The sequence below is a fragment of the Choloepus didactylus genome, chromosome 8 (genome assembly GCF_015220235.1).
Source record: "Choloepus didactylus isolate mChoDid1 chromosome 8, mChoDid1.pri, whole genome shotgun sequence".
Classification (NCBI taxonomy): domain Eukaryota; kingdom Metazoa; phylum Chordata; class Mammalia; order Pilosa; family Megalonychidae; genus Choloepus; species Choloepus didactylus.
The window spans coordinates 59,514,217-59,538,780 of record NC_051314.1 but is presented as its reverse complement, the minus strand read 5'-3'; the positions used below and the strand labels follow the sequence as shown (position 1 = coordinate 59,538,780).

The following is a 24,564-nucleotide window of genomic DNA, read 5'->3' as shown; positions in this document are numbered from 1 at the left end:
GGGGCAAATTTTTACACTGATTTCTGAATAAACAGCTAAATACCACTTAACAACTTTGAAATTCAAGTAGTATTATCAATGAGGAAATTGTGGAAGAGCAACTGTTCTTAAATTTTCAAGAATAATGTTATATGAGGAGCCTATGTTGAGCTGAGGCCCAAAAAGAATTTCATTTTTTCTTACCTCAGTGCAAGTCCAGAATTAGTTGGCATAATTGAGCAAAACCGTTCCAAGGTTTTGGAATGCTGGGTCTTTGGAACACAGCTCAAATAAAAGAAAATAACCTGTAAAGGTCGAGGGGGGAAAACTGAATGCCACCAAAAATGTGAAATCCAATTATCTATGTGTTTTAATGAGAAAACCAAAATGGTCTTTAAGGCATGAATGTATAAATTATAATAATGTATGATGTTGTAAGTTACAGTTCTGACCATCAATTATATTAGTGATTTTCCAAATTATGAATTAGGAAATATGGTCTAGTGATGAGAGCCATGGACTGAGGAAACATTGACAAGAAGCCAAAAGTCTGGGTTTTCATTCCTGAGTCTACCTTTACTTGCTGTATAGCTGGGCAAGTCATAGGGCTAATAATACCTGCCATATCTTGCTCATGGAATGCCCGTGTGTAAATGACTTAAATGTCCATAAAGTGGTTTGAGATCCTGGGATAAAGAATGGCATAGAAGTACAAAGCATAATAATAGGTTATCCCATAAGCAACAAAACCACCCCACAAAAAAAGAAAAAAACATTTTTATTTAGTTTTAGTTTTAGCTGTAGTCTACATTGTACAGCATTGTAATGAATGAATATTATAAAGGGGTCTCTGGAAAAAAAATCAGAAAAAACCCTTTTGCTTCATTACTTATAAGACAGCCTTATAAAGACATCATTAATCAGATTCTACTCAAAATTCTAAATGGCATCGGCTTTCTGCTTTTTTATGCTCTGTGTATAGCTATATTTGCTTGACAAAATATTAAAAAGAGCAGCTACACTGTATAAGCTCATTTTAACTTATTTTAAAGTTTTAGTATTTTTCATTCAATAAAATGTCCAACTACTCAAGCAAACTAATGCGTGGAAATTTTCAAAAATACTATAAATTACTCCATATAAACTACCACATATACCATCATATTTTTCTTAAACTGAATTCTAACTTTTTTTTTTACTTCAGAGGAGGAAGTTTATTTTCTTAAATAAAACATAATCAATACACATATTTGATCTTATTAGCCATAAAAAAAAGCAAATGTTGCCATAAAGGCTATTCCTGGACTTTGAAGAGATAAGTCAGAAACATGGTCAAGAATAATAGTAAATGCTAGGAAAAGTACTTCTAGGAAAAGATCTCTTGATACAAAATAAGAGTTTTGCCTTCATTTAAGTCCTTTTATTTTGTACAAACATCTTTTTAAAAAAAGTTTTAAGTTCTTACCCTATTATGAAATTCATAGTTGGACCAGTAATCGGCACTGCTAAAAGGAATGGGGTATCGGACAGGGACTGTAACCAAACATCTATTCACTAAATCAGTAAAAAATTTGAATTCTTGAATTTTGTTTCTGGATCCAGCAGCTCTATTATTGGCAAAGACAAGATAACTGCCAAAAGAAAAATAGTATGATAATTTAGAATAATTAAGCCAGTAATTCTCTCATCAAGAAAGCCAATAACCCCTTCCCCACCATATTATATTCCCTTATTTCAAAATCCCATTCTAATGAGGAGGAACTAAACTTACTCCATCCAAATCTTCTGCACTATATCAGATCTCATGGCCACCCCTAAAGCTGCCTCATATGCTTCCACTGTCTCTTTAATACTTGATTGAAGAGGATGACAAAGGCTGTTTTAAAAGATGAAGTTTAATTCTACTAAGTAAAAGAGTGACAAATTATATTTTAAACATTACAGATATAATTACATTGGAATCCTTCATCTTCTTTAATATGTATTAAACCTTAACACCTCAAATTTTGCTTCAATGACTTTAACATCACATTACTTTCAACAATGTAATTCAGTAATAAATTACAAACATAAGCCTAGTTTGAAACATTTCTCTTCATAGTAGATAGTATCTCACCAGTAAATCAGCCACAAATAAGGGACTTGGTGGTTAAACATCTCATCATTAAAATTCCCTTTACATAAACGGGCTGGAATGTCAAGTGGTCCTGGGATATTTAATAGATATCTGAAACAAAAATAAATATTGTTTGAAATTATGCCTATACACACATGGATTACCAATACTTTAAAAAAAAAATCCTCTTTCAACTTAAACTTCCTTGAAATATTTCTATAAAGTAAAGAGACTTTATTTTCATATGTACATCAAACCCCTTTATGGTCATGTCTCCAGGATCACAAAGTTACTCAGAATTTTACCATTTTATACCTACATGAATAACTCTCTCCTAAAATGAATTTTTATTATATCTCCCAAAATAAACAAACCACCATAATCATCTAATTAGACCTAATTAAAAATAGAAACAAATAGATGTGAATATCAAGTATTTAACTTTTCCCACAAAATCTGTACTTTTCTGTAAAAAAGTTTACAAAATCTGGTATCTGTAAAATAACTTCCCTCTCACAAACATATGCATACACAAATACATATACATATACACCATTATTGGTTTAATTTTAGACATGATATCAAAATGTATTCTGTGGCATACCGACCCAAAAGGCACTTGTCAAAGAGGTTCATAGTAAAGTAAGGTGGGGAAATATTGCAAATTAAAGCCCCCCTCCTGAAAAGCCAGGATACTTACTAGGCTATAAAAGGTTTCTAAAAAATCAATCAGTAAAGAAGTCTATTTGACTTTGACTAATTCAGCTCCCCTCCATTCCCCAATAAATTTGAGCCTATGTGTGTGTAAATACTTACCAACATCTTGAGGAATGATGTTTTAAAATGAAGTACACTGATCTCAAAAATGACAATTTAGTATAACTGCTTATCTTGGATTTAAAAATGATTAAGGGAATAATTTTTAATGGACTAGAGAGGCTATGTGGGGGGAAAACACAAGAGAAGAAGATGGGACATCCAGAAGTCAGGTTGTAATCTTGACCTTGCCGTAACTAACCATATGACCATGAGTTAATCAATTATTTTCTAAGGGATTTTAGTTTCCTCAACCAAAAACTGAGGTGGGTCAGAAGGGATAAATTCTAATCTAGTCTATGTAAGATTCCATAATCCCTAAAATAACTTCAGTAATGTGAATTAACTCTCTAAGCTAACATTTCTGACTATCCACTTAATCTTAAAATTGATATGAAACACAACAAAATTAACCTTTCTCATTCTTTCTGCTTGCCACCTTTATACTAAATTTCATATAGAAAGGAGTTGATACAATACAACTTCAGGTAAATATTATAGCTCCAAGTATATATGCTTTACTATTTCTGCTCATGAAATTAATATATGTATATTTACTTTTTTGTACCAATTAAGAGGATTCTGATTTTTTCCTATTAACAAACTTTGGCCATAGTTATAAATTTAAAAAATGTATATCAAGATACAATAGGCACAATGCCAAACATTTTCTCAGCTATTGCCTTCCCCCGAATATTTTATTCAAAAAAGACTTCTTAAATTAACAAAGATGTACACTCTTTGTGTAAACAAGGTGTTCAGTATGTCCAAATAAAATAAACACAAGGATACCTTTTTCCCCGTTAGTGAATTCTGACTGTTTCCAAAAAGGAATCTAAAAAAGCCTGATGAATCAGTAAACAAAGGGAATATTATATGGAGGTAGTCCATTTTCAATTTTTTACTGACACTGTTATTTATTCTGCTTAATTAAGCTGACATCAATAAGATCTTTGATGAGCTACCAAGAGAGAAACTGGCAGCATCTCCTTTTAAGCTAAACCAATAACCTCCATGCCCAAGGGAAGACCAGAACCAGCAAGTCTGAAAAGAATTTGGTTCAGCCTTGGATTGCTCCTTTGACTGAGTTTAAGAAACAAAGCAATCTAATTTAAACAAGAGAACAAGTGAACATAGGGAGGCTGAATAATCTTTAACTTCTTATAGAATAAGTTTAATTCCTCATTAATTTGCATTTAAAATTATTCTTTTGCAATTAACTTTGGGATATTAATTTGGATGTAGAAGAGCATAAAGAATTTCAGGACAGCTATTAAAATTACTAAACTGGCTACCATAAGAAGACAAGTGAGGATTCAAGTCTGGGAAGGAGTAGTGACCCTAAACTTTTGCCCAATCTCAAATAAAACTGCCATGTTCACAGAAATCCCTAAGGTGGATGAACCACTAACTTAACAGAATGTGGGTTATTTTAAAATCTGTTTTTAAAGAACACTGTCATATTCAGAGTGGAGAGATAACAGAGGACCATCTAAGGAAAAAAAATATTTTACAAGCATTAGATTTACAAACACAGAACCAAGATTTTATCTTCACTATTAGTATTTTCTACAGGAAATTTGGGAGATATTCAGCTCAGCTTTTCATTCTCTCAGTTCTTCCTAATATAAAGTAACAGAGTATTGATATGATGCTGTTTTACTCAGCGCTGGCAGATTATGCCTATTTTTAAAAGAAAGTTTTACTGAAACACAGCCACATCCATCATTTGCATATACCGATGACTATTTTCTGCTATAACAACATAGTTGAATAGCAGTGACAAAGACCACATGGCCTGAAAATCTAAAATATTTACCATTTGGCCCTCAAGGAAAAAGTTTGCTGACCCCTACAGAGAGATAAGAAAGAGGAAGAGAATTTTAAAAGCCCCCCCAAAATCATCGTTCATGATCTGTTATGGCCTCTTTTTGCTGGAACAAGAACTCTCAGCAAAGCAAATGAAGACAATAAATAGAGTTCTACATATGCTATTGAGAAACTGATGACTGAGGAAAGAATCCTCTAAAACTTCTCACTCAGCAACATTTCAGAGGCTGGAGCAGTTAGTTCCCTTTAGAATTAAAAAAAAGAAAAAAAATATACATCCACTGTAGATCACTAATCAAATAAATTAAAACTATTTTCAAAAGTCACTGAGCTTGTTTCAGGGTATTTCATTGTTATGGTATTAAATGCTCAAGCTAACAATAGTAACAATAAAGTAAAAGGAAAATGAATTAATATAACCCTTACTTTGTATAGTTTCTTTAATCCAAAGAATGCAAAGCATTTTACATCTTGCCTCCATTTTTATTAAATTCTGTTGCCCTCAAAAAAGTTCCATAAGGGGGTATGCAAATACAAATCATTCTAAAATGTAATCAATCGACAAAAATTGTAATCTTTCCACTGAACTCTCTCTCATTCCTCCACAAATCAAAAGAATTCTACAAACTTACCGAAACAGATCCAAGTTACTGTATTTCTCAAACCCAGGTTTAAAGAAGGATGCAACAAATTTCCGCAAAAATGGAAGAAGATTGTCGCCTCGATTCTATTTTAAAAAAAAATGGAGGGGGGACACACATCAGGCTTACAATGCTTAATTATAATGCTTCAAGAGAGGAAAAAGCCCTTAAAATCACTGATTAGACTAAGTTTCTTGGGGGTGAGGGTAGAGGGCAAATTTGGGGCACATTCAGACAACTTTTATAATTCTGTTCTCCAATTAAATTCAACCAACCATTAAGCACCTTAATATGCAATAGCACCATAGCGTGATGCCCTATCCATAATTATCTATTAAGCTTCTATTAGATGTTTTTGGTACTGTGCTGGGTGTTGGGGATCTTAATGTGACTAAGATGTGGCCCCTGACCTCAGAAGTTTTTAGTCTAGTAAATAAAGTGACTACAAACAAAATTACAAAGCCATGTAATAAATGCAATGGTAGAACTCGGCACAGGGTATTATGCAAAGATTACCTAACAGTTTGGTAAAGGGCAAAAGGAACAGAAAAGGCTTCCTGGAGAGGCTGATGCCTAGGATGTCTTAAAGGATGAACAAGAAATTTGAAGTATTAAAAACATATTTAAGAATTATGAGTCATTTTTTACCTGCAAGATGAAGAATTTGCACATATGATAAAAAACCTCTGCGTTCTGAGGATTTTTTTCAAACGCATTAAGCCACACTGCCCTGGCTTTGTCTTGCTGATTTGTTTGCAAATATAAGGCAACAAGGGCTTCCAACAATTGGCAGTTCATAGGACATGATTCCAATAAACATTTACAAAGCTTCACTGCAGCCTCATACCTTAACAAGAAAAAAAAAAATCTAAACACATGAAAAGATCAATTTTTAATACAGGGCTAACTGCTTATCAAATAAGTTTTACCTCTCTAGCAGCTGGTGCAGAGCAATCATGTTTGTGTAAAGTGGAAGACAGACCTCTATTCTTCCCTCAATAGTAAGGCTCTCATCTGTGCAAGCGTTCACAGCATCTATCCAAAAATATCACAACAACATGAATCATATATAACACAAATTATTTCACTGTTAATTTAAATTCTAAGAGACCAATGGATCAATTACTTGGCCATCACTTACTCATATTTACTGAACTTCCAGCTTTTACCCAAAGGAAGTATTTCAGATATTTCCAAATTCCTAAAGTTATTAAATTCCTTATCCTCCCTTTCCTTGCAAGAATAAAACCATCCAGTATGACCTAGAAACATCTATCAATGTTTTTACAGAAATGACTGTCTCTACTTTTACCATAAATTCCTTATAACTCATCTCAAAAAACTCAAAGAATGATTTATCAGTACATCTTTACATCTTTCACTGAACCTTTCAAAAGATGTCTTGCTCTGCAGCTTTATAGCCATTTAAATGTCTCCTCCTAACCTAGACCTTTTCCTTCCTCCTTCACAATACACTTTTCCCCAATACACATTTACCTGATCTTGTGGCTTCTTAGAGAATAGCATATTATTTTATTTTGCACAGCTGTGACCATTTCCTCTTTGCCCAATGGTTATGGAGGTGCCCAGACTTGAGGAGCTCAGGTTAATGTCATCATTCTGAAAGTGTGCACTTGAAGTTCACTAAGAATTCCTATCTTACCTATTTACATCCTCATTTTATTGATTAGCATTTGACAATATTCTTCCCCCTCTTTTTAATTTCTTGCCTCTACTTCCAAGAGATTGTTTATATTCCTTCTTTGTCTCATTCACTGACTCTTTTCTCTCCCTTTTACCCCTTATTGCTACTCTCTTAAAACTCCATTTCCTCAGAGAAAATATCACCTCATAGATTCAACTACTGAATAATTTACTGCTAGTGCACATTAAAAACTGTAAGACACTTTGTAATACAATAACATCTATAATAATAACTCTTAAATACACTTTATCCTTAATTGTTCCATTTAAGGTCCACTTCCTTCATTCCTTTTGCCAAAAAGCATTTCTCATTTCTACTTGGGTTACCAATTATCAATCAAAATTCCACTCCTACGATCAAAATTAGTGTTTCCAATTTGCCAAATTCTGTTAATGACATTTTCATTTTTCCGGTCTCAGAACCCTGAAATCCTCTTTGACTATTTCATTTCCTCTTCCCGGACATTTAATCCGCCCCCCATATCTTTATGTGACAATTTCAAATGTGTCTAACAAATACTCTCCTTTCCCAGGTTACTTTTTCAAGCCTCAGTTATGACCATCACCTCCTGGTTGGTTTTTCTATGTCTGATAGGAATTCTTTCAGCATATTCTTTCTTAATGAACCTCTATGCCATCAAATCTTCCACAGTTTCAAAGTTTTTGAATATCTAGCATTATTCTACTTATTGATCTCAATTCCTACTATTCTCCAGCACAAAATCCTCACTTTAATAAGGACTCCCTCTTCTTCCAATACACCTCAAATCCATCATACAAATTCTTATCTACTTTTTGCTTTTCGTCTACTAGGCTCCCCTAATAGAAATGTCCTTTTCCTGCCTTTCTTCACTGGTTTATTCACCAAGCATTTACTAAACACTTAGTACACTGTCAGAAATTATTATGGGCTCTTGGGAAATAGAGAGATAACCACATTTGAAAAGGCCCACCACACCTCATCACAGTCATGCTTCAAATTCAAAGCCCAGTTCCAAGTCCCATTTCTATGAAGACTTCCCTGATCATGCCAACCTACACCAATCCCTTTCCTTTGGGGTTTTTCCTGTACCATATAATTCTATAAATCACAGATCCAAGTCTCATTTGTGGAATACAATTTAGACTATATACCAATATACAGTTACATGGTCTTCCATTTTTAGTAATTATATCAAATGTAGAGATTTTTATCTTCTGACTAGGCTATACACCTCTTTTTAAGAAAGAACAGGCTTTATACCTTATACACATTCCATGGCACACACATCACTTAGTATATAATACCAACCACAATCACTGACTGATGCAAAAAACATTAATTAATTCAAAACGTTAAGACACAGCCTTTAAACTTACCGGATTGCTAAAAAACGAAATTACCTGGTTCCCTGATTAAATCAACTTATTAAAACAACATAACCTATATTATCTACATAATTAGCTGATATTCTTTGCCATAATCAAAATAAATAACGTAGTGCAGTTCCTAGTTTTCAGATGTCCATCTTATCTGATTCAAACCTTAATCTTTTAAGCATTTACATAATAAACTGTGTAACCACAAATTACAATGCAGTTATAAATCTGTTCCATAATAATGGGTAAGTTGATGTTCTAAATTTATAAACATTTACACATACCTTCAAAAACTGCTAACAACATGTCAGGATTAGTCTTTACATCTTGAACTGCTTGCCATGGCATTACAAATGGTCCTATGTTGACAATTCTTGAAGGATTAGAATTAGATGGATCATAAAATTTCAGAGGGAGAATGTTGAATTCAATAAGATGTATGTACGCCAGCCATGCCAAACATCGATCACTTGTTTTAAGGTGCTCAGCTACTATTGCATCATTAGCCGATTTCAATGCATTCTATGTAAAATGAAAAAAAATAATCTGAAAATGTTTTTAGCAATAATGACTCCTATTCGAAATAAGATTCAAACATATAGGCAAAGAAGAATAAAAGTGTTACATTTCTTTGGAATCGTTCTTAAATACCTAAGTCAAAATTTTGATAGTCATACATTTTTTTAACAAAAACCCTTTAGAGATGTTGCTATCATATTAACACAATTTTTACTATGCTAACATTTTATTACGTAATGAAAAAAGAATTAAATTTACTTGTACATTTTAAGTGTCCTGATACTTAAAAGCTAATGAGATAAAAAGACAAAACCATTAAAAAAAACAAAAAGATGAAGCAGCAGCAACCACATAGAAGATTTTCACTATAGACTGTCGACTGATTTGAATCTGGAAGTTTATCTTTTGAGTACTTGACATCATTTTAAACTTCGTAAAAACTCTAAAGCAGGTATTCCCACTAAGCAGATGAGGAAAAAGTGTGATGAGTTAATTTGCCCCCTGTTACACAACTTACTAGTAAATGGCAAAGCAAGGATTCAAATCAAAAGCCTGTTCTTAGCATTAAATAATGCCATCTATAATGTTTTGGACCTTTAACAAATTCTCTACAAAATGTATTTAAATTCTATAATAAATGTTTACCTGTAAAATTCCAAGTGCATTTTGGCATCTTCCAGTAAATATGTTCAGCTGAACTCTAAACAAAAGAGCCTCTAAAAGCTGAAAGGACAGAATATCTGATGTTTCCCGCTTGGCTGCTTCCATCAGAAACTCCACCATTCTCTCACATACATAATCCTTTTCTTCAAAGGTGCTTTCTAGATGCAAAAACTGTCCAGAGTGGTTTCATATAATTAATCTACTATAAAACCATTGATTTTTCACATTTCATTAAGAAACTGTCTCATATTAAATCTTTAATTTCTACAAAAAGGGTAATTTTTTGTATGTATTGCAACCTAGATTTCCCCCCTAACACAAGTGGAAAGTGGGATCAGATGAAAGCTAGAAGAACATAGGTGCTGAGTCCACAGTCACCACAGAAGCAATTCATCCCTTTTTTCCCTCAATCAACAGGTAAAACTGACTGCATCAAGACCACAGCAGATCTCCCTAAAAGTCCACATTTATGGGTTACATACAGTTTGTGTTGCTCAGGTTGGAACAGTATAAGAATTTTGAGAATATTATTTATATTAGAAAGATGTGGCAAAATAAGTATTTTAAAAGGGTTATTAATCAAGAAGTTAAGAGGTCCTTTAAAGACCAAACAACTTTAAGGAAAAACATTACCTCTTTTGAATATCCACACTCCTACACATTCTTGTGGTAATCAATAGCATTAACTTTGGTAAACAAGTCTTTGAGCATGAGGCGCCAGGTAAAAAAAAAAAACTAGCATATTTCACTGTCCAAATCTATTCAGTACCCCAGTGTGGAGAACAGGAGTTTGAGTGGCAAGTTCATAAGGGATACCATGTTATCCAAATTCATTTGGATCTGAGTTTCTGTTAGTAAGTAAATGACAGATCTGACAGCAATAGTTACCTAAAAATTTATTTGAACCTAATGGTTCCTGAGTTCAGGTCCTAAAAGTTAAAATGTTAATGAATACTTATTTTATTTTACAAGCGGATAAATTACAAAAATTTTAAGTCTGGCTAGGAAACATCTTTCTGGCAAAGAAAGAAATCTTTTTATTTTGGCAAGATTTGGTACTAGTATAAATTACAGATTAGGATTTCTCCATAAGCAATGAGGACAGATTAAATATAAAGACCAGAACATTTCCTAGCATTCACGAAAATTTTATACAAGTGCAAGAAATGAAAAAAAAAAAACAAAAAAAAGTTTTTCACGTATTACATTTAACTTTGTCCAAACTAAAACTGCTTAAGAAAAACGTAGTGGGAAATTAATAATTTTTTATTTTCTTTACCAATAAAGTTAACAAAATTTATCTCTTTATTAAATAAAATATTTTCTGCTTTACTTAGTCTAAATTAATCCTGACCCAGAAGTGTCTTTGTGGTTACTGGAAATTTAAAGTAACGTTAAATATATATCTATATGCAGATAAAGCATATGATCTATTAAACTACGTCTCTATATGTTAAATGACTCAAAGAATTATGAACACGCACACTCATCACATATGACTAGGTTATCTTTTTTACTCACAGTCCAAAAACTTCGATAATCAGGGGCATATTCAACAGCTGTTTCACACATTTCCTGCACTTCCTCCTTGGTTCCTCTTTTTGAGAACAATCTGAGGTAGTGGCACCATATTTCTGGATTATCTTTGTTGTTTTCCAGTGCTCGAGCCAGAACATTTAAAGCAGAATCTAAAGATTCTGAACACAGCCTACATGTTTAAAGAAAAAGCAAGTGCATTAAAAACAAAACAAAAAAAACAAAAACTTTAAAATACTTTTAAATAGTATTAGTCTACTGAGCCAATTTTTTAAAAATTCCATCTTCTATTAGAACCTTTTAAGAAGCTAGAATCACCTATGACAAAGGGCGACAGATTAGGACTTTAAATCACATCTGTACATAAAAGGTCCTGATTTCTCACAGACCCAACAATTCCTTTTTAAGTGAATGTTCAGTAAGCATTTTCCACAGATAAAAACACGGTGTTATAAAACTACTAGATTATCAACTTCAAATGTGCTTTATGTCCATATTCAGCAACACCTTTTTATGATTTACACTGGTCTAAGAAAAGTCAAACAACTCTCTCTCAAGGCCAGCTACTGCCAGAACAAAATATCAAAGCTTTCAATATAATAGTTCTTTTCAACAGTCAAAGGCTTGCTATCTCTTGGAGAAGATAATTCTCTCTCATGATTCTATTCATAAAATCAGGTACAGTTCTTTTGGCCTTCACTTAGTAAATGAGTCAGAAAAGAAAACACTATAACCTGTAACTTATCCTATTAACATGGAGACGACACACAAGTAAAGCTAAGTAAGCACCATATTCAGGCATGTGTGGTAGATTAGCATTCTGCAATGCTGTCATATTTAAACACACTAAGTTTTAAAATAGTTAGACACACATCAGAGTGCATACAAAAAAAAACTGAATTATGATAACTTTAAAATTATAATAAAACGGTTATTACTGGCTTACCTCTATTATCAAAAAGTAGGACAACTGACTTAGGAGTTGGAAAATGCAATTATGCAACAGGAGCTATAGGTTGTGAGATAAATTACTATTTACCTAACTTGAATGCACATGACACCACACACAGAATTTAGAGGCACTTAGACAAGCTTAAAATCTCCAACTGAAAAATTAACATTATAGCTAACCTCTTCCACTGTTATTTTATCATAATATTAAGAGACTGCAACTACTTGACTTAAAACAACAACAAAAATTAATCCTTACATCACCCAGAATTTACTTTTAACTACTTCTACTTTGAAATAGCCTACTGGAGTTAAAACCTTCAGTACAATTTATTATTCATACACCAAGCCATGCACACAACTCAAGATCTAATCTTAAGCTTTTTGAATTGCTTTTAAACAATAAAGTGCTTTTGCCTTTGCCCAAAAAAACAAAGATTGCACTGATACTAGGAAGGAAACTTGATAATCATAGGTGAAATAAACTTCAAACATAAAAATATAAATGTTACAGTTTACACAAAGATTAGAAGTTAACCTACCCCTCATTTTGATTCAAGTACTTGTATGCAAGCTTGAGCCAAAGTTGTACATGAGAAGGATTTTCAAGCACACTTGCTTCTAAATTAGCAATATCATCAGTCTCATTTGTAAAGTATCTGACATCATCTGGAGTAACAACTGTATCCAAAGCTGGAACATTTATTCGGTTCTCTGGCTGGAAGGCTATAAGGAAAAGTATCATTAGCTCCACACTTTCTCTAATCCACAGACTCAGAAAATAATAATCAGTTTCATCTTTAAAAATGATCTGAAAGCTTAAACAGTCTATTAACATGCAGTAGCACATTGCTTTAAGGCAGAGCAACCATATTATCTTTCATCCAAACCAGGATGCATCTGAGAGTGAATGTGGTGTTATTAAAAATTATACTAGGACAACAGGTGTAAACCAGCAAGTATGGTCTCCGTTCTTTGAGTAAGTTACAAATTAATTTTCTTGGGATAAGGTAGGTGCATACCAGAAGCAATGTAGTTATTTTAGGATATTTGTTTTTCTTATTCCTTTGTTTCGTTTGAAATGTTTTTTCTTAATTTTTGATAAAGTAACAAAAATAAAAATAAAGAATAAGTTACATCATCAATAATTCACATTCATTAAATTGTAAGCTATAGTTAATGAAAACTCAAGTTTTGTAATGTATTCCACTAAATCTAAACTAGAGAAAAAGTGTTATATTAATGTTAAATAAGCACAACAGAGTATACATCTGGCATTTGGATACTTATTAACCACAAATAGTAAACAAATCATATAAATCTGAGATTAGAATGCAACATTGTGTCCAACAATAAATACTCATTCATACAGTATTTTGTTCATTCATTTATCCTGTGAGTCTACTGCATGCCAGGAAACACAGATTCAAAGATGAAATAAAATAAAGCACCTGCCTGAAAAAAAGTACACAGGCGAGGCAGTGATTCTCAAATGGGAGCAATACTACTACTCCCTTCTCCCCATTCAGGTACTATTTGGCAGTATTTGGGGCAGTCACATTTACTAAGGCAGAGGAGTGACTACAAAACATCATGTAATATAAGGGGCAGTCCTGGACTATGAAGAACAATATTGCCTAAATTACCAATGGCATCCTATTTAAAAAAGAAAAGAAAAGAAAAGAAAACTAGGCTAATGGATATACCAAAAGATTAACGAAGTATTAAACAAAGCACAATTTAATAATTCTGGATCTTAAATTACATAGCTTCTTACCATACTTAATTGGTCCTGTAGACTGTTCCTCATCACTACTGAAGTTATTCTCCGAAATAGGTTTTCTCCAAAACTTTGGCTTCCACCTTCTTTTCTCTTTGTAGGTTGTAAATGGAGGTGCTAAAGTAGACAGGCAAAGGCTGTTAGCTGATATAACCAGTATGTTATAGTTTTGACGGCTACCCAAACAATACTTAAAATGAATTTACTCTATTGTATTAGAAATGATAACATATTTTGTACTGAGAACATAATGCCCAACAATGCCCAAAAGTTTGCTGTCATAAAACAAACTACAAGTTACTTATTAGAGATATACAAACATATATACTTACTATGACCTTTACTTTCATTGATGTTGCTAACAAGCAGAACAGCCATCTGGTCCACTGACATTCGATCTTGGTTTACTCCAAAAAGTTTCTCAACATATTTTTCTGAAATAAGAGCAATGCCATCTTCATAAAGAGTATTAGACAGAAAAAAAAAAAAAAAAGATTACAGAGCGAGGGTAATTAAAGAGAATGAAGTAAAGAATAGTTTTAAGAATTAAAGAAAAGTACATGATACTAAGTCAATATCAATGACTTTTTAGCAGGCAAGGTGTACATTATCAAAACTACTATGTCAAATCATACTACATTATGAACCACAGTGAAGCTGAAAAAAGTATTTCCTGAAATAAACTAAATGATTAAGTGAAAATTAAAGCTCCCAATTAGGAATGATTAAATAAAAAGACTCACTCTGGGCTGTGACAACACTATTATCTAGTTAATACCAATTCCTTTCTACCTACTAAAAAGCTTGTAGTTTAAGGTTTACTATTTGGCACCATATCTAGGGAAAAGTTTAACAATATTTGCCTCCAAGGTCTGATAGTAATTGATACTTTCTAGAATGTGAAAGTATATAGCCTTTTCTATTTCACTGTAGAATTTGAAATTACAGCCATCTTTACTTCCAACCTTCTACTATTTTTAAAAACAATGATCAAAAATTGAGATCTATGTTAAAATAATTCGTAAAATTTCTATACAAAATAATTAATATTTTCTTCTAAATAAACTGAACTATCTAGATGAACTCAGTTCAAAGAATTTTCTGCAATGATGGAAATGTCTTATATCTGTACTCTCCTATTGGCAGGCACCAGCCACATGTGGCTACTGAGTACCTGAAATGTGGCTAATGTGATTAAGGAAGTAAACTTTTATATTAATGTAAATAGCAACATAAGGCTAGTGGTTACCATACCGGACAGGAACGAACTAAAGTGTCACAGGTAAATGTGCTGAATTAATTTAACTATTCAAAGGCATGCACAACAGCAAAAGATAAAATTTTAAAATTGCCCCAATTCAAATTTTCACTTGGGGAAGAATAAGAGGTCTTTAAAAACCTGCTGCAGCAGCAATTTCTTCATCGGTGCTCGACTCTGAACAACCAATCAAAGACAAATTATATGACAGAATGTCCTGGAACAGCTGTTTTCGGCTAAGCGTATAATCTTGTGTATGCTGCCTAAAATAAAACAATACAGGAAAGGGATCATGTACATATCAAAGCCAAACAACCAAGACTGCCTTTTAAATGATAAAATGTTCATAAATAAAAGTTACTCACCACTGGCAATCATCATCATTACATGTTCCAGTCAAATCAAAACGGCAAAAACACTGATCCGGTTCAATCATATTACTGTATGATATTGAGCTTAGGGGAAGTTTTTCCTTGGTTCGATAGTAGGGACTAAATCTAAGGAGAAGAGAGATGACAGGCCCATTACATTCCATAAACATTCCTCCAAAATTAAGAAAACTTTAGCTTTTCTTTTTCAGTTAAAATTTCTACATTTTGAGCTTACTACTTATCTTATTACTTAATACCAAAATTAACACTAGAAAACAGCTAGAATATCAAGTTGTAATGGACAAGCTATTTATATACCCAGATCATAAAAGATGTGAAATAGAAGGAAATAAATAAAAAACAAAACCACCCTGTATTTTAAAAGTACTGTTACTTCATCAAATGAAAAAATGCTGTATACATTATTTCTTGCACACATGACCAGCCAACACAAAAAACTAGCAGGGGGTGGACTATACTATATGGAAGGTGCTTTACAATTTTATGATTAAATCATACCCATTTACAGTTTTACAACTTTTAGAAGTCTAAAAAGGCAACCTCCCACAAAGTTAATCATCTGAACAATGTCTAACTCAGTTTTATGAAGGCTGGTTAATGTGCTCCTTAGCCCAGGTAGTAGTAAAATAAAAAAGCCTTACAAGCCTTTGTAAGATTCTTCCTCAACTCACTTTAACAGAAACATTCCAGACTTCTACACATTTCCACCAGCAGCCAAAAAATGAGAATTTGTTAAGAATTGATAAACCCAAGTGTAAGCTAAACCTCATTTCTTGATATGGTTCAAGTCTGACAACAGTAAGACATTTTCGTTTTTATTTCCTAAAAGGTCAAGTCCATTTTTCAGTAACCATGATTCAATTTTTATTTCATAATCATCAAATATACATTAAGAACCAAGGAGTAACCCTGACATTCAAACTTAATAAATCTTTCTTTATACCTGTAGGACTTAAAAACTAGAAGAGGACTATGGTAGGGTCTAAAAGGACATGGCTTCACTTCTGTTGTTTTACTTTGTGCTGTGACAAAATCTACATCCACAGAAATCTCCTGCAAAAGAAAACAATAGTTTCATAAGGCAAATAAGGCTAAGGTAGAGACTCTAGGCTTTATAAAGAATATGAAGTATTTAATTACCTGACCATGTAAAACTTTTTCTGTAATGCCTGTGGTGGTTTTTAAAATCAGTTGTTTCAAGCTGTCAGCTTTCAAATATAATTTCTGCAGTTCACCAATTTTTAACCCTAGAAAAAGTTCTGGTTTTTCTACAGTATTTTTAGTAGGTTTGTTCAGGCATTCTTTGTTAGATGTATCAGCGTGCTTCAGGTTAGGTTTAGTAAAAGAATTGGATTCTAAGAAGGATCTTCTTCGTTCTCTGTTTGAACCAGACAAAATTTCATCATCAACATCATTTTCTTCAGTGTCCAGGGTTAATTTATCTTGTGTAAGATCGTGAAGCGAGGGTTGAGGTAAAGAAAATTCAGGTTCCTCTTCCACAAGTGGAGCATTATTTTGCTGTTCCTTTGCTTTAAGGGCACGAGCTTCTTTTAATTTCTGAATTTTAAGGGCATACTCATACTCCAGTTTCTGTAAACGTCTTTTTTCCATAGCAATTAGTTCTGCTGAATGCTTCCTTGGACTTGATATTGGAGAATTGTCCAATCTCATCATTTTGTTTGGCTGGAGGAGAAAAGAAATAGAACTATTTTACATCACTGTGATTTTACAAACTACTGTTGGGAAGACAACTGTTTCCCTCACAATAAAACGTCAACATTGCAAAACTGAATCAACAAGGAGAACAGAGCAAAATTTACCACAGTTCTCCAACAATTTTGGTAGTTAATCTACGATCTATCAAAAACTGAAAATAAAATCAAGATAAAATAAATAAAAAAGCAAACAAACAAAAAAATGACTCTGGATGTCATCTGAAAAAAACCTTTGATTTTATTCTCCTTAAATGTAAAAGTTTGAGTTATTTTATACATCTTTCACCCTCAAAAGTATCATAAAAAATATTCTATTTCCAAAAATAAGGTATTTGCATACGTAACTTACTCCAAGGCAATCTTGTTCCAGTTTACGTTTTCCTATTTCTTTACTAGCCACTGCCTTTGCCCGAGCAAGCTCCTCTCCATACTTCAGAGTCAAAGCTTTCTTAATTGTAACACGTTGTTGAACTTTGTGAATCTGAAAATATAATTGTGAAAATGTACATGAAAACTGTAGGAGAGAAAATATGTTCTTCTTACTAATATAGCAGTTTTCAACTGAAAATAAAAATATCCCCATACTGTATCCTAATGAAAAACAATATACAGGTTACACATATTTTGATGGCTTCATGGTTTATGAGTATTATCTTATATAAAAGCTGGTCCATAAAAATGTGTAGTAAACATGAGACAATAGTTTAACTTTTAAGAAAGAACATTACTTGTTCCTGAAGCTTCTTCAAAAACATTCTGTTGACATTGAGAATTTTCTCAGTTGCTTGAAGCTGTTCTGTAAGTTTTGTCATTTTTGTTTCAGCATTTCGAACAGATTCTTTCTTCTTAGCTTCCTGTTGCACTAAATTCTTCAAAACAGATTCATCTTTCATCAAGAGAATCCTGATTTGGAAATAAAAATTTTTTTAATGTTACAAAAACTAGTGGACTGACACCATCAGAATAAAATATTTGCAAGGTATTCATTTATTTAAAAAAAAAAGTATCTATGTTATGCATGTGGGAATATAACAGGATTGGGTACTTTTACATCATCAATCACAGACATTCAAATTGATATTGTTACATTTTATGAAAGCAACTATGGGTCTGATCTTTTAAAAAAAAATCATTTCACCGTGAATAATGTGAACTACTTTTGAAAAGCTCTAGTAAATCTTCAAAGTTGGCTCAATGTGAACCTCTCTGCAAACTGAAAAGTGACCACTTAAAACAAAATTGCTATGTTTCACTTCATTTATAACATATATACAAATAAATGTCTAATAAACATAATTGAGCACATCCTATTAACCTATAAATCTCTAACTCATTTTATCCAAAGCAAGGCAGAGAAGGGGAGAAGGAAGTCTAATTTCTAAACAATTATACTCATGTAAAGAAGTTTGGAACTGAGAAGCAAAAGTAGGACAAAAACACAGATTATGGATATAATTTAATTTTCACCTTTAAACTACTGAATATTATGACTTTAAAAAAATAAAGCATCTTTCCTAGAAAGATGTCATATCTCAACAGTCACAACTACTGATAGGTAGAATGAGTTATAAAGACAAAGATTATTTGACAGAGAAGACAGAAGGGGTGGGTGGAAAGACAGATACACAAAAGAATTTTTTAAAAAGTTTTCATGTTATGAAAGTTATGAAAAAAGGAATTTAAATGAACTTATTTCAATTTCTTTTAAAACATACACAATACCATTTCTCACTGATAATTTTGGAAATCTACAATCACTACCATATTCATCTATGAAGCATATTTTTCAGAACTCTAATATCAGAATGTTTTAATATTATTGCATGTCTTAATGTAACTTGCAGTTATGTTTTCTTAGTAGTGCATAAAATTGATGACACATCTTAGATGTAATGAAATATGGCGTTTAGTTCAAGACAAATATTCAAGCTGAAGACATTTATAAACACTATTTTAAAATGCATTTTCTTTTGTTTAGAATACTTAGTATCTAATTTCTTACTCATAAATGGAAAACAAGTATATACTTTTGTATAAATATATAAAACCTCACATAGTCTCCTTGAGCTGTCTGCGCTGCCTTACGAAAACATTCAAAATTACATTCTTTGTCATGATTTAAAAAAAACAAAAAGGTACCAAAGTGATTATTATGCTAGAAATGAGGCTGTAAACTTCTACCCCTTTTCCTTAATAATTAACTATGGATAGATGAACTTTTGAGGCTTGTTTCAAAAACCATTAAAATTGTTTAAATATTACTGTTAATGGTTTTTCAACATTGTTAATTCATTACTCTACTCATTTTTCACTATTAAGGTTTGAAGTTTAAGAACTGGTTAGTCAGTTACTAAAACAGGACAGAGAAAGTCACATAATCTTTGCACAGAACCTTCCCATTTTATTTGTCAACCTAAAAAGAGACTAGCAGAATAAGGCTCAGAATTGTTGATGTTAATTAAAACCATTTGGTTTTCATCAACTATTTTCAGAGCGTTTGAGGTGGAAAAAAGTACATTCACAATATGATCTAATTTCTTCTATCAAATATATATTAATACATGCACATGAATTCCATCTTCAATATGTTCATCTTGTGCAGTTTTACACATAACCTGACAATAAATATGAAATTAATATGAAACATTTTTGAAAGCCCCTTGAAAAGCACAGTAATTTCACAAAACATATTAGAAGCTTATAATCATAGCTTAATGTTCGCACTTCATAATACCACAATTTGAGCATGTGACTTAGTCACTTGATTAAATAGTGACTATTTCCAACAATCAAGCCCATTAACCATAAAAATATGCTTCCAGTGAGGGTATTTCAAAAACACACCAGAGATTTTAAAGAAAATGCTGGAAAAGAGGAGTTTCACAAAGGCCTTTAGCAATGGATAAATCATGTGTAAATGTTTAAGAGACAACTCTCCTTTGAAGGCATAATTTTTGCCGGTATTCCTATTTAAAAATTAATTCCATTACTTTATGTAAATGTGTAATTCAACAAAATGACAGAAAGTCCTACCAAGTGTAATTAAGAATTTGTTCAAGTATGTTTATTAATGACATACACCACAAAACTGTTCCTCTAATATAGGAACAATTAGATATATGAAGTTATTTACACAGATAATGTGGCTCACCTATGTTTTTTAAGTTTTGCTTCTGCATCTGTAACCTGCTTAGTAACCAGTGCTATTCTGCCAATCCCATCAATTTCAACATCGGAGTTTGCTGGGGATGATGAGCTTGTCTTCAGCTGATCTGATTTAATCAAACGCTGTTTTTCACGGCTAAAATGATCAACAAAGATGCATTACACTGAAGAAATAAATTATTTTTCTTCAAAAATGTATTCTATTTCATAAAATAAAAATATTAATCATATAAAATAAAAATAATTTCTGACCAATATGCATTCAAAGCTGATAGTGTAGTTTTCTTTGAGTGCCTATCTTTTTCTAAGTTGTTTATAGCTCAGTGTATCACTGTATTAAAGTCATACAGATGATCATCTGGCTCCCTCTTCTGTGTGAGTTATAAAAACATTAACTCTGTATTGAGGTTAAAACCATCATCACTCATTTACCAATGCCAATAAACTGTAAATACATAATAAATGAAGTTTAGAACAGAGCACACACCTTTCAAGTTAATTACATAAAATGGTACTTACTTGGCAATCTCTTCTTTTAACAATCTATATTCAATTTTCTTCTCTTCAGGCAAAGCTTCAGGTGTTCGCAAAGGATCATTTTCTTTTTCAGATTTTGGAGGCATTTTTGGTTTTGAAGCTTGCTAGAAAACATTTGAAGTCAACCAAATAAATAACTTTCAATAACCCACACAAAAATTTATATTTAATCACAACCCAGTGCACATTTATATATTTAGAAATAAATGAATATTTATCTTCATAATTACTGCCTATTCCTTTTTATTTTTTAAACAATCCTGGTTGTTAGCCACCAGCACTGAATTAACTCATATTTAATCAGTTGTTTAAATAGGAATAAGGAAAAAAGTTGTAATTAAATCACATACTTTAATAAGAACTCTTTTCTGGTGACACAATACAATTCCAAAATAATGATAAATTTCTTTCATATAGAGGACAATTATCCACCCAACTTTACTATTTTGAAAAAGGGACTAGTCAATTGGGGACACAAATAAAAGAGATATTTAATGGTTAAATCTATGTAAATGTCTACATCCTTCACTTTATATAACTCCTAACAACAGAAACACTTAAAATCATTCCACAGTTCAATGCATTAAAAAACTGTTAACAGTATGATTGTAGGAAGATGGAAGCTCCAGGACTTAGTCCTTGAACAAACTATTAAACAGGCAGGAACTGTCTGAAACAACTATTTTGAAATTCCACAGAACAGAGACACTATACAGCATCCAGGGAAGAGGAGGAAGAAGAGGCTGATAAAGAACAGTAAGAAACAGTAAATTGCTATCTCTGCACCACAGCTACCTGCATCAATCTCCTCTCTTGTGAAGTCTGCCATGAGGTCCAGCTAGCTCACTGGTGAAAGAAAAGGACATAAAATCCTCTTCCAATCACTGATCATGGCTTCTGATTAGCAATTTTGCATTCCTGGGCCCCAGCTCCCAAGGCAACTACTGTTTCAACTTGCTCCAGACAAAATAACAGCAGCCACTGCTTGAATTCACCTCTGACAAAGGACATGGCAGAGAAGACTTAAAGAAGCTATGCTTTCTCAGGGCTTCAGGGACAGTTAGATAAAGGGCTGCATTTGCTGGGCAGGGCAGGAGAGCTCAGCTATGGGGAGCCATTGCAGAAGCTCTTGGCATCCCTAAACCCCTCCCCAGGGCACTCTGGAACAATAGTGTGCCCCCTGAGTGGATTCCCTGGCCCTGTGTTTCATCTGGGAAAGACTGACTTGGTAAAGTCCTTTCCAGTGTGCACCCCCACCCCCAAAACTGCCCTACAGGCAAAGCACCTTGTGGCAATGAAAGGCATATAAGAAACTACAGAGGCGAACAATCTAGGGCAAGGGCTTGTCAGCTTTAAACACTCTGGGGAGCAGGGGGCAAACAAACTCCTGTAAAACAGGGGAATTCCAAAACAACAAGCAAAAGCCTAGGACAAGACACAGGCCCGGAAAGACAGGGAAAACCCTATACATGGCTTTCGCCTTGGGCAGCTTTTATCACCAGCTGGTTACAAAACCAAGAAGCAGACATCTCAGGGAATAAATCCAATAATTAATATTTTAAAATATCAAAATGTACTGTGTGCAATAAGAGTACAAGACAAAGATACAGCAAATGATGGCCTATCCAAGGGAAGAGGATAAAAATAGAAAACACAAATGGAGAAGATGAGAATGTGGACATAATAAACAAAGCCTTTAAAATAATTATCTTAAATCAGAAATGAAAAGGGGAACATTACTACTAACCCCACTGAAATATAATTTAAGACTGTAAGAGGATACCATGAACAACTGTACGCCAATAAATCAAATAACCTCAACAAAGTAAATGAATTAGAAACACACAAACTACCTACACTGACTCAAGAAGAAAGAGAAGATCTCAGCAAACCAGTAACTAGTAAAGAGACTGAATCAGTAACCAAAGACCTCCCAACAAAGAAAAGCCTAGGACCAGACTGCTTCACAGTGGAATGCTACCAAACATTCCAAGAACACTTAACTCCAATTCTACTCAAACTCTTCTTAAAAATCGAAGAGGAGGGAGCTCTTCCTATTTTATTCTATGAGGCCAACATCACCCTCATTCCAAAACCAGACAAAGATACCACTAAAAAAGAAAACTACATAACAATATCTCCTATGAATACATAAAGAAATATACATATAAAGCAATCCTTCAACTTAACAAGAAGATAACATCTCTCCAAACACAAACAAATGGCCAGAAAGCACATGAAAAGATGCTCAACATCATTAGCCATTCGGGAAATGCAAATCAAAACAAAAAGAAACAATTTCACATCCATCAGAATGGCTGCTATTAAAGAAATGGAAAGTAACAAGTTGGAGAAAATGAGGAAAAATAGGAACACTTATTCACTGCAGGTGGCAATGTAAAACGGTGCAGCCACCATGGAAGACAGATTGGTGGTTCCTCAGAAAGCTACCTACAGAACCACCTAATGACCCAGTAATCCCACTACTAGGCATATACCCAGAAGGACTGAACAGATATCTGCACATTGATGTGCATGATCTCACTGATGTGAAATAAAGAGGATAAGCAAACCCAGAAACAGAATCCAGAACACAGGTTATCAGGGGACAGGGTGGAGAAAGGGAATGAGAAGTTAAGGCCTAAAATGTACAGGATTTCTATTTCGAATGATGGAAATGTTTTGGTAATGGATGGTGCTGTGGTAGCACGACACTTTGAACATATTTAAGAGCACTGAAATATACATCTGAATCTGACTAAAAGGGAAAATATTATATATATTGTAACAGAATAAAAAATTTTTTAAAATCCATAGAATTGCACTAGGCAAACAGTGAACCCTAAGTTAGAACATGGACTACAGTTAATAGCACAATTATGAAAATGTACTATCATCAATTGTAACAAATGCTCCACACCAACGCAAGGTGTTAATAATAGCGTAATATATGGGAATACTGTGTTTTATGCATGATTGTTCTGTAAACCCACAACTTCTCTAATAAAGAAAAAAACTGTACCTTTCAGGTTCAATTTTCAGGAAAAAATAAACTTAAATGACTACTGCCAAATCAGTTTTCTTCTCACCTTCAATTATTGCACTTACCTCAGCAGTTCTCCTTGCTTCCTTAATCATGGACTCCAATCCACCAAAAACACCACTTGTTGACTTGGAAGCCTCTCCATCAGATTCACTATCATCTGAATCATTTAGTGTTACAACCACTGATTTATGCTTTGGAAGCTGCAAAGATTATATATTTGTTATTCTCAATGACAAAGGTATCTCTAATCTTTTCTTGGCTCTAACACAATTAATTTCATGGCCTTGGACAAGTCACTTAGTGTCTTCAAACTGCCATTTGTAGAAATAATGGGCTCACCTGTAATTAGCCTAGGAATCACCTCCAGAGAAGCTCTTTTATTGCTCAAATGTAGACTTTCTCTCTCTAAGCCTAACTCAGCAAATAAATTCATCATCCTCCCCCTGATGTGGGACAGGACCCCCAATATGAATGAGCTTTCCTGGTGACGTGGGACATGAATTCCAGGAATGAGCCTGACCCCAGCATCGAGGGACTGAGAATGCCTTTTTGACCAA

The 24,564-nt window shown here is 33.2% G+C and overlaps 1 protein-coding gene across 3 annotated transcripts in view; it reads right to left on the bottom strand.

The window, feature by feature from the left end:
* ZFC3H1 (zinc finger C3H1-type containing) overlaps positions 1–24,564 on the bottom strand; it is a 53,794-nt gene that overhangs the window by 5,032 nt on the left and 24,198 nt on the right. For all 3 annotated transcript variants that reach the window (XM_037845350.1, XM_037845351.1, XM_037845352.1), the window contains 22 exons: positions 24,070–24,207; positions 20,944–21,065; positions 20,411–20,560; positions 17,988–18,162; positions 17,609–17,740; positions 16,685–17,227; positions 16,488–16,597; positions 15,518–15,649; positions 15,294–15,415; positions 14,227–14,328; positions 13,892–14,011; positions 12,657–12,840; positions 11,149–11,335; positions 9,610–9,798; positions 8,730–8,967; positions 6,312–6,417; positions 6,031–6,229; positions 5,374–5,468; positions 2,096–2,206; positions 1,751–1,855; positions 1,445–1,610; positions 184–284 (listed from right to left, as the gene is read on the bottom strand). In XM_037845350.1, the coding sequence (XP_037701278.1) occupies positions 184–284; positions 1,445–1,610; positions 1,751–1,855; positions 2,096–2,206; positions 5,374–5,468; positions 6,031–6,229; positions 6,312–6,417; positions 8,730–8,967; positions 9,610–9,798; positions 11,149–11,335; positions 12,657–12,840; positions 13,892–14,011; positions 14,227–14,328; positions 15,294–15,415; positions 15,518–15,649; positions 16,488–16,597; positions 16,685–17,227; positions 17,609–17,740; positions 17,988–18,162; positions 20,411–20,560; positions 20,944–21,065; positions 24,070–24,207 (3,527 nt within the window). The remainder of the gene's footprint in view (positions 1–183; positions 285–1,444; positions 1,611–1,750; positions 1,856–2,095; positions 2,207–5,373; positions 5,469–6,030; positions 6,230–6,311; positions 6,418–8,729; positions 8,968–9,609; positions 9,799–11,148; positions 11,336–12,656; positions 12,841–13,891; positions 14,012–14,226; positions 14,329–15,293; positions 15,416–15,517; positions 15,650–16,487; positions 16,598–16,684; positions 17,228–17,608; positions 17,741–17,987; positions 18,163–20,410; positions 20,561–20,943; positions 21,066–24,069; positions 24,208–24,564) is intronic.